Source organism: Sphaeroforma arctica (genome assembly GCF_001186125.1).
Source record: "Sphaeroforma arctica JP610 unplaced genomic scaffold supercont1.944, whole genome shotgun sequence".
NCBI classification, from domain to species: Eukaryota; class Ichthyosporea; order Ichthyophonida; genus Sphaeroforma; species Sphaeroforma arctica.
The window spans coordinates 18,250-29,601 of NW_014039614.1; the positions used below are offsets into that span (position 1 = coordinate 18,250).

General features: G+C 40.0%; 2 protein-coding genes across 2 annotated transcripts in view; one reads left to right on the top strand and one right to left on the bottom strand.

Moving 5' to 3' along the window:
* The window catches only part of SARC_09366 (hypothetical protein), a 2,578-nt gene extending 2,125 nt beyond the window's left edge, over window positions 1-453 (bottom strand). The window contains exon 1 of the mRNA XM_014296623.1: window positions 285-453. Within this exon, the coding sequence (XP_014152098.1) occupies window positions 285-332 (48 nt within the window). The 5' untranslated portion in view covers window positions 333-453. The remainder of the gene's footprint in view (window positions 1-284) is intronic.
* Window positions 454-1,189: 736 nt separating this feature from the next.
* Window positions 1,190-6,146, top strand: SARC_09367 (hypothetical protein). The gene is made up of 5 exons (XM_014296624.1): window positions 1,190-1,988; window positions 2,668-2,831; window positions 3,938-4,054; window positions 5,416-5,533; window positions 5,960-6,146. The coding sequence occupies exons 1-5, from the start codon at window positions 1,220-1,222 to the stop codon at window positions 6,103-6,105; spliced, it is 1,314 nt and encodes a 437-aa protein (XP_014152099.1). The 5' UTR covers window positions 1,190-1,219; the 3' UTR covers window positions 6,106-6,146.
* Window positions 6,147-11,352: the final 5,206 nt, after the last annotated feature.

Genomic DNA, 11,352 nt, shown 5'->3' on the forward strand with positions numbered 1-11,352 from the left:
TGTGTGTGTGTGTGTGTGTGTGTGTGTGTGTGTGTGTGTGTGTATATATATATATATATATATATATATATATATATATATATATATATATATATATATATATATAGCTGTCGTTGAAAACCTACCTATCAATATAAGATCAGCATGTTTAATCACACCTCCATATGGTATTGATCAATTTAGGACGTGATGACCGCACACAGTTTACTACAGCACACGCGTGGTGCCACCTGCGCTCACTTGTGCTGAAGGAATTTCCGAGATGTTCTAAGGCGCTCACATACCTTTCGATTTCCAGACACAGACGACGTAAAAATCTCAACTCTAGTCATGATGGATATAGAGGTAAGCTACGAAATAGACTCAAACTACCCGGTAAAGACTCAATCGTTCCGAATATATAATCATAAATATTTATTGTATAATATTAGAATGTATCAATAGAGAGTGAGAATATATTTTAATGTCGGGCGCAATCTTTGTTTGTGGTATGTACTATGTAGTTGGTCGGGCGATTTCTTATCTTTGGCGTCAAATTTCTTGTCCATTGGATGTCACTTCTGTGACTTTGTCTGCCCTGAGATTACTGGCCTGGACGACAAATAAACGATGTTGTTTGTAACTATGTAGTCCTCCCAAAGTAACGTTCGTTCTATCGGGCAGTTACCATCTTGTTAGTTTACAACATCCTGAATAAACATTGTTCTAAATTTAAGTCTCAAGTGTCTTGGTATATTTTGAAAATGCTAAAAATAGCACGATCAAAAACGGCGGGCGAATATGTATAAATATACATTGTACATTTATACCCAAAAAGAAAATATATTTAGGCCTATTCATAGCCTTCTAAAAAAAGGTCGAAGGCTATGATTTATTTTATTATGAAACCGAATGTAAATAGGAATGACCGAATGAGCGTCACATGAGTCATCAATAAATAAAATGTCTTGTCGATTTCATGATATTCTGTTTTTTTGTTTTTTTTTTCGATTCCACTCTATAATTGTTTAAAAAATGTAAATATTATACATAGGTATGTATGCATAGAGGTATGCACTGATAGGTATACACTAATGTACCTTCACAAGGACTCTCTTACTAGACTGCACCATCACCTGTCATTTACTATCGTGTACCGGTCTCTCAGAGTATACCATACCTCGGTCGTCTATTGTCCAGCTTATCCTATTACACCTGCTGCTGGTCCGACTCAGTTGCAATGTCGACCTTGGGAGCGGTGCAGAAGGCGCTGATTGAGAGTAAGAAGGCAGAAGCAAAGAAGAAACGGGATGCTAGGTTAAAGCTAATGGCTGAAAGGAAATCTGCAGAGGGAAACAATAGGAATGGTAGTATTCTGCGCACGAGACATTTGATGGACGCAAGGGAGGAGATAGATTATATCGGTCCCAGTGGCAACATGCCAATCGACTTGAAGGGCGGAAAAACAAGCATAGGTTCAGATAGGAATGCAAATGGAGGCAATCACGATAGAAGGGAAATCGATGTAGTTTCTGGCAGGAAGCCGGTTATGGGTGTTACTGATGGTGGCGGGGTTGTGCATGCAAGTATAAACGGTAATGATACGAATACAAATAATATTACCAATATTAGTAATAATAACAATAATGTTAATAATGATAATAATAAGCATAATAATAGTAGTAGTAAAAATAGTAACAATAAGCGGGGATGGAACGATGACCTGGATGGACTGATGGACGACGCAGACTTCTGGGACTTAGCAGCAATGAACGAGAACGACGCCGAGCGGGAGAAGGAGAAGGCTAAGCGGTTGAAAGCACAACAGGTCAGTTATACTAATAGTACTAGTAGTAACCATGGTGATGGTGAGAAGAAAGGGGCGAATGCCAAGGCCCCGAGATCCCGGATAGACACCAATGCGGGTTTTCTGATGCCCAACGAGCGGGAGATAGCCGAGACGGACGCGAAGCTACAACCCAGGAGGAGGAAGGACCGAGATACGCTAGGTGTGTGTGTTGTTTTATCATACAGCTATGTTTTGACTCAGTAGTAGCTGTATGAGAAAGTATGTTGATGCATGTTGATATCTGTGGGTACGCAGATATTTGATGAGGTGCCTCAGTGTAGTGTGCGCACAGAGTCGTCGTTTTGGTTGTCGTCCATACTACTTGGATTGGCCTGGATAGGTGTACAGCCATGCTTGCTATATTGTATGTGCCGTGACAATGTTTGTAAGCACACACAGATATGCTTTGTGAGGTACTGCAATGCCGATGATTGTGTGCATTGAGATATTGCTGTTGGGAAGGCCGTTGTGTAGTGTGTGAGATTTTTGTGATCTTAGCGCATGCGCACATACACATACACTTGCACACGCACGCATGCACTCACTCACTCACTCACTCACTCACTCACTCACTCACCCTAGCCAGATGAATGGAGTTTTCGCATTTCAGTCACGGTTGGTATCGCAATCTATGCGGAAAAACAAAAATACAATAATCTAACACAATTCCAGTGGCTATACATGTTTGCGTTTTATAGAGTCATCCTTGTATGTAGTCCACAACCCCAACTAAAAGCCTAAACCCAATTAAAGTACCTGATCTTATAAAATACGAAACTAATGTAGTCTATGTGTCTAATGCAAACAACCCCATCTAATGCACCTGATCATGTATGCAGACCAATACGATGACGTGCGGAAGACATGCAAGGACTGTGGGAAGGTTTTCTACACCTCATACTTGGAGAAGAATTTCGGAATCAACGTGTGCGACCAGTGCAAACGCATCGACAAGGCCAAAGACGATGTATATGGACTTGTTACCAAGACAACGGCGAAGAAGGTGTGTCCTTTAATAGTCGGTATTCAATGTATATGGACTCGTTACGAAGACAACGGCGAAGAAGGTGTGTCCTTTAATAGTCGGTGTTCAATGTACATGGACTCGTTACGTATTGTGTAGGTCTTCTGAGTACCTTGGGGTTGATAATAACCGTTGTCTCATTGTTACTGTGCTCGTATGTACGGGTTCTCGTTGGTGGTGGGTCCACATAGTGCGATGCTCCGGATATTGTCTGGTTAAGTGTGTATGCTGTAGACATAGTCTGATAGTCTGATTCAACCGAGTGAGAGGCCTATTGCTATCCACTATCAACTCGTGATCATCGTATAAGTACTTATATACCTGCCTGCATACACATGCGTCAATGTGTACCGGCATGTATACCACACATACACGTTCATTCTTATCACTGTGTCGATTACATAGCAACGACACTTATTCGCTATGTACAACTCGTGTATTAGGCCGTATATATCCGCTTAAATTGTATGTTGTTCTGGTAGCTCCCATCAGACAGGAAAAGAACAAACCTGCAGACCTGGAATACGGGTAGTCAACACATGCACACTAATAATAGTTAAATATTTGGCTATCATTGAGCGGTCTTTCTTTCTCGTTCGTCGCAAACTGTCAAAATGTGTAAGCGGCCCTCTAATGCCCCCAATTAGATACATGCGAGTTGTATGTGCACCACGGGGTTAGCGGTAGTATAGTAGGGATGGCACAGGTAGAGCTCGAGACATTGGTGTGACGAATGAAGATTTGTACCTATGTGCTTATTTGTAAGAAATATCATGAAGCGTAAACATTGTACAAGTGATCATTCGGCATGCTAAATCAGGATGTGAAATCAGGATTTGGTCCGTGCGCTATTCGTTCTACATTCCTGCCAATCTTTCAGAACCGCTGCATATCACGGTTGACATATTCTGCAGCACGACGACGTAGTATACAGTATCTGTGAAAGCCTCGTTTCAGATACGAGCACAAGTATGTTATGTAGCACCTGTGAAATACACCCGAAACGACAGACATTGGTGTCCACGTGTTCTCGCAAACTGCTTATGCGCGATGCTTAGTGATACTTCAATGTTGATTATCCGCAGGAGTATCTATTGACGGACGGCGACTTAGAAAATAGAGATTACAGTCTACGCTTCGTTACAATGGCCAATCCCGGGGGTAGCCATTTTGCGCCGATGAAGCTGTACTCGCGATTACAGGTACAGCTGTGTTCCGTATCGAACAGACCACTCCCTATACCTCCGCGCAGTAGTGACCTCAATGTATTGTACACAGATGTTCTTTCTGTGTTGTTTCCTTCGTCTCGAGAAAGAGGGTGGCTGACTCACTCGGAGGGCTGGCCGCAGAGAGGAAGGAGTATGACATGCAGTTGCTTGTGAGTTGGGGGTAGTGTATTATCCCTGCCAGGGCTAATAGCCACCTGTCTTTGTTTCGCATGGACTTGTGCGCTAGCAAGACACGTGCCTACGCCTGGCTTCTGTTATATACCTCTTGCGTTGTGTGTTGTAATTCAGTCGTAGTCGTATGGTGGGTGGGTCTCTGTTGCTGGAGTGGTAGGTCTTTCTGGGGTGTATAGAATGTACGTGTTATATAAGCACTTGTACTGTTGCTGCCGAAACAGTTATTTATAAATTCGTTTTATAAATTCGTGGAACTGATACTTTGCATTCTTAAGTTTTTAGGGTTTAGGGTTTAGATTCGTGAACGATCGCTAGTCACGTATGTTACTAGCACGTTACCTGTTGTGTCTTATCATAGCATCCACACTTACTTGCCCTGCTCTGAGCCAATTCATTCAAGACAATCAAGAGCAATGTGTCAATCCCCGACAACTAGCCGCAATGCTATTTATCCGTAATCAAGTATGGTGTGTAAATTTATATATATATATATATATATATATATATATATGTATATATATATATGTATATGTATATGTATACATATTATATATATATATATATATATAAATATATATATATATAGCGGTGGCTTCTGAATTATCATGTGAATACCTGAATATTACATAATGATTGTATTGATTTTGGTGCGCGTTCACGTCAGATGGTTATACATCGCTTCGTTTCGTACGTCAATTTGTCTGAGCGTTTAGAGATTTGGCTACCACAACATTGAAACTGGCTGTGTAGTGGCAGAGATATGTGTATTGAGTGTCTTAGTCCCAGCTCTGTTGTATTGAATGTCTGTGAACCTAATCAACGTGTTTATCGAGTGTTTGTGGACCTATTTAACGTATTGAGCGTCTCAGCTCTACTGGGTTGAATGTTTGTGGACCTGTTTAACGTGCGACCCCAGTTAGTAATCTTACGCCGCTCAGTTGGCACATGACGTGGGACATTCGTATAATAGCATAGGAACAATCGTGAAGGTTTGTTTTGTTGCTGGTCTGTTACTTACGGCTGCAGTAATTTGAGAGATGTTATTGATTTATGTATCTTCCCCACTGTAGAGCAGGTGTGTGTGTGTGTGTGCCGCAGTGCATTACACACTCTTTGGGGTGTGTGTTCACGAAGCATTGTTTTACTTTGCTATGCTTCAGGTAGAAGAGATCTCATTCAAACGATTCGGTGGTGAGGTAGGGCTCGATCTAGAGATTGAAAAACGTCAAGAAACAAAGATTATAGGCCAGAAGCAGAAGTATCAGAAAAAAGTGCAAGGTGAATAGCGAATGCTCTGCTTTCGTTCCTTTGGTGCAGACATATGTAGCTGTGTTGTTCGATTTATATACACTGTATCAATTGCCGACTTGTTTTCCTATGAGAGTGTATGACAGTATGTTGGAGGGTGTCTGTGTTTTTGCAAAAAAAAAAAAGAAGGGTCTACCAGTCGGTGATAGGCTGCTGCTGTGACGCTTTACAAGTTCTGAGTGTGCGCATACCTTTTCGGGCTATGTAACATGAAGCTGTCAAAATACGAAATTATCGCACTCAGTCGTGTCACTATCTGCGCCCAAGTTTTAATTTCATTACGTTGTACTCGGCTTCTGTGAAATCGTAAACGTTAATCGCTAGTAAACTTATTGTTCAAGCGACAGTTTTGCTGACATGTATTATTAAATATGGCCTTATACTTATGAACTATAGATCTGAAGCGCACAACTCTGGCCAAGATACACACAGTGGAGCGTCATGTGCACGAGTGGGGGCCGCCAAAGCATGATGCAGCGACAGACATGTCGGAGAAGAAGTGTATAGAATGCGGGGTGTCTGTACAATATTGCAGCATGTGATGACGAAATTGTTTTGCCTGGCATGGGCAGATGAATAAACGAAATTTGATTTCTATGTGATCGCGGAGAATGCGCAATAATATATATATATATATATAAATATACATTTCAGACATTCATTTAAAGTGTAGATTAGAAGCACCATTCTGAAGCTCTAAACGCACAATTGAGTTTACAGTCAATCCAGCTAGTTCACACAACGGTTTTCATTGATCCAAGCACCACTTGTCGTGATACATGACTCTTATTTCTTGTATTCTTACTACAGACCACTTCAACGAAAGTGCATTAGGAATTTCAGAGACATGTTTCCACTCAATGTATTCAAAATTCATCGCTTACACGGAATACAAGTTGAAATGTCCAGAGGCATAGACCTTGAAGAGAAGCATCTAGAAAGCTTTCATTCTCCAGATTAATTTTTGGTCTGCTTATAAACTCGTCGCACTATGGTGGTCGTTTCTAAAAACCTACTTTCCCTTCACCTCGCCGTTCATATTGTGTTATTAATTACATCAACTGGTTTAGCCCTAGTTACTTTTTTTGGGTTGTCCTTGGTATCAACGGGTTCCCACTCCAAAATGCAGCGAGGCATAAACTAAAATATAGTCGTTTTAGCAAAGAAAATACCATGAGCTCTTCTATTTGTGACTCTATCTTTAGGGTCTAGAACTTCCACACCATAGACTTACTAGTTGAAGTAACGACACATATCATCAGGATTGATTTCCAGTAGATATTTTTTCGTCCATCATCCTTTTTAAATTTGTGAACTGGGCGAACCTACGGGTAACAGTGTCATAGCTCTTTAAATATCTGCAATAGGCAAAATTATTCGCTCCTTAATTGGCAGCAGTGGAATGTCCTGATATTGTAAATTTGAAGTAGGTAGGTGTGCTTATGTAAGTATTTAAATGTGTTGTCACAAAGTAATCATACGACCAGGCAGCGAAACAAACACGTTTACACGAATTGCCAGTATTTTTCGAGATTCTTTTTGGTTGCATCAAATTAAAATGGGTAAAAAAATGTAGTCATACGAAGTCGTAAAAACTGTAGCTATTTTACGACACTGCCTATAACCAACTCCTACTAAGTCATATTATTTCATCTCGCAAAATCTAGAGGTATATCCATGTACTGCATAGTACAATACAGTGGTACTGTGAAAAACGGTCATTCGACCAAAACAATATCCTGACATATTAATCCGTCATGGGTTTCTGGCAAGATTGGGATTCGAATAACATTTAGCTACATGCTATACATCATAATATTCCCTCCTCGAAAGTATTTAAGCACATTCAAGGAGACATAAATAGTACAATGAGAAGCAAAGGTCAAATTGGGCTTCAGGATTGAAGGGTTTGAAACGCCTAGTTATTACTCCTCTATTTCGCACATAGGGATGGCAAATTAACTTTATGAACCTCATCCCTATAGGGAATGCAAAGAAAAATGGGAAACGGTCATTCGACTGAAATAATATCCTGACATATCAATCAGACATGGCTTTTCTGGCGAGATCGGGATTCGAATAACATTTAGATACATGCTAGACATCATAATATTCCCTCCTCAAAAGTAATTAAGCACATTCAAGGAGACATAAAAAGTACAGTGAGAAGCCACGATCATATTGGGCTCCAGGATGTACAGAATGGCTTAAAATATCTAATTACTACATACTCCTCTATTTCGCACATACGGAAGACAAATTAACTATATGAGCCTCATCCCTGTAGGGAATGCAAAAAAAAAGCTACACTGTTGATAAGCTATCTGTAAAAACACGTGATGGATATTTTTACCATAAATAGATATCCAAGGTCAGTAGCTTTTGATGCGAGTGTATAATAGAACTTTATTCATCTGCGAGAGAGTCAGGTTATACGCGTCTGCATTCAATCCTCAAAGCAAAATCTCTCATACGAAAGCATAGTATCTAATTGCAGCCGAAGTGGGTGGTGAAAGAAAAGCCACTAGCACATTCAGCTGCAAGACTGAACTTATTAGTGGGAATCCGTGAAGAGAAGACCGAACTATCCACATACTTATGATTTCCGACCTCCTTGTAAGCGTTCTACTGGTCTATACTCAGCTTCTGATTCCGTTATCAGATATTGAGTCACGTGATCCACGTTCCCAATCTGCTCAGTTATAATTCACCAGGTGTACTAAAGAGATTTCTTCCCCGTGTTCTCCATGTACGGCCTTTACAAATCGTGTTTAATACGGTCTGATTTCTTCTTTTCGAGACTCGTCTGGGACGTCATTAATCACATCCTGCTCGAAAATGCCCAACTCGTAGGAATCTTTCATATTCCTCCTAGTCAGATGGGCTACCCTTTGTAACTGTTTCTTTTGTAGGAGATTCAGTACCTGCCTTAAGCTGGCTGATGCTTCTCGTTGTCTTAGACACTGGGTACCACTGGCCTATGGCACTTCTTGTATTCTATTTAAGTGGCCGCTCGTACATCCTTGACTTCCGAAGATTTGACATCCTCATCAATGTAATCTTTATGATATTGACCTTTTGAATGAACCTTCAGGTGCGGTAGGAGGATATTTTGATGTGTTTCCTGTGCAAAGTTTTCTAATGCAGATTTTTCTTCCTGCTCCTTTTCTACTTTTCAGCATCTATTTACCCTTATTATTTTATGGTTAAGATTACTTCGTGTTGAGTATCAAGTCAAAATCCCAACTTTATTTTTTACAATTCACTTAATGAATTGTTTTCTTCTTTATGTCCCGTGAAATTTCAAATTTCGCTCGAAATTTGCTCAAATACAGAACCTTTGGAGTAGTTACCCTTTCACATCCCCCTACAATAGTATAGAAGCTTTTAGTGTGGTGTCCCACCCCATTATCGTAATTAATCTTCTTAGAACCACAAGCCCGATACATCAGAAAGTTAAGGAACCACCCAATAGGTCCATGAGTCAGTATAATGAGGATCAACTCGTTTTATTAATGTAGTCGAGAACATATTGAAACAAATGTTTCTTTATTGTTTTTAAGATATAATTTAGTACTCATGCTTCGGAGAAAAATGAATACGATGTATATTACATTCTCTAAATCAAACTAAAGCCACTAGCCTTTGTCGTGATTATGATGTGCTGTGGAGTACAATTATTATACATTGGTACTATTTAAAGAAACTGTCTGCATACGGTACGCACGAATCAAAATTTGTCCGCACTCGAGAATAAGTCACCACATTCTACTAGGAGAGAGAAGAAAAACTAGAATGGGTATGCTCACTTGTAGGGCTGAAGTAGTTGAAGTCGCTGTAAAGTGAAGGCAAGGCCAAACCTCGTGTAAAATAGTGGATTCCGGACGTAGTAGAAGCACATGTTTAGGTAATCTATAATCTGGAATACGTACAAAATATGAAGGAAATGTAGTGCTGATCAAAGTACTGTAGTTTTAAAACCAAATAACACTATATTGTTTCGGTTGGACAACCTATGTTGTGTTACCTGTTGCTGAAGATATTGAATTTTAATCCTACTGGATGACACGCCGTGTTGAATTGTAAATTATCTTATGTGCCATGAGTTTCTGTCGGTATTTATCGAGCGTTTGAAAGTATTTTATCAGTGGCCTGGGCCGGATTGGCTGTACCTAGAGTTGATGAATACTAGCCAATACTGCAGCATTGTACAAGTAGTTCAAGATATACTGGATTTTGGGAGTTCCAATTAGTAGAAAGCCAAGGTATTTTTGGACAAGAAACCAAGCGGTTGGACAAATTTTGCGACAGAACAGAAAACACAACACATCGCGTCGCGATTAGCAACCAAAACAACTACACTTCTCATATTCGGTGCACAAACATACTACTGTGATCTAGAGAACAACTACCCATAACATGACATCCTCTCGTGAAACTCTCGTGAATAAATAACTATAAAGATTTCATGCAGTATTGGGACGAAAATCATCCCTGAGACTCAACCGAAATCTACTGCAGGTCATGCGATCTTCAGGAATATCGTATGACTGTAAAATACAAACATTGTGAATCTCATACTGTACTCAGCCGTTGCCGTATCGAGATTAGCCTACATATAGGGAGCACACAAAACCCGCAGTGTGTACTATGCAAACGTTTTGCCCGTAACATCACAATTTGGCAGTAATTCATAACCGAAGATCAATGTGATCTCACACGCAGGACCACAATTTAATGTACTGACAACTTTTCAATAAGATCAAAAGATCTCAGAGAGACTAACATTAATTAATCCTACCAAGACAAATAAAACATCGATTGAGAAATTAGCCATGTCGCACATCTACGTGCACGCATGACAAATCGATGCAGGCAGACGACATTCTAAGAAACAACGGTGTGGAACTACGACAGCTATACTATCCAAACTCACTTCGTAATGATTATATGCCGGAAACACATGGCATTCCCACAGCGAGACATCATGATCTTCTCGGTGCGTACTATCGGTTATCTAAAATATCTTTTTGTCCTAAGGCGGTTCCAAGTGAAGATTTGTTTCAGGCGAATAAAATCCAAAAAAAAAGGGGGAGGGGGGGCTCTTTCCGCTTTCCTCTTATTTTATAGTTGGGACTAAACTTGACCACTCTGTTACCATATTCAACTAAAATAAGTAACGCGCTAAAGCAGGCGCGCCCTCTTTACTGTTGTAACGGCAGTGTAAGATTCGGTCTATTAAGGCGATATTAACGCCTTAGAGTAAATAAACGCGTAGGTAAATTCTAAGTATCGTGAAAATATCAAAGTAAATAAACGACATGAGACTTTTAGTAAAGTTAGGTATGCCTCGTGAAAACAGCAATACTCTGAGGGATTGTGAGGCTGAGACATTGCCTATATATAATCCTCTCAGTACTGTTTCCGCCGAAGGGATTTTATTTAGTGTTTCGTTGTCGCTCTATTCGAAACTATAGTATGTTTCATTGGGGCGAATCCGAGAGACTCATAAAATCCTATCTTTAGAAGAAAAAAATAGAAAAAAAGAAAAATATTCTTGATGTCCTTAGTTATTATCTTAACCAATAACTTGCCACTTATCAAGAACTATCGACTTAGCCTTCATCAGACTGGCACATCTGGTTGGCTGATCGGAGGATCAACTAGGTAACGTTAATAGTCCCTAGAAACCTATATTCGGTTGAGCCATCTCGCTACCGAAGTATTCAGATATAAATAAAGCTGGAAAGTAAATATAGCTCTATTAATAGAAACTAGACCAACTCTTA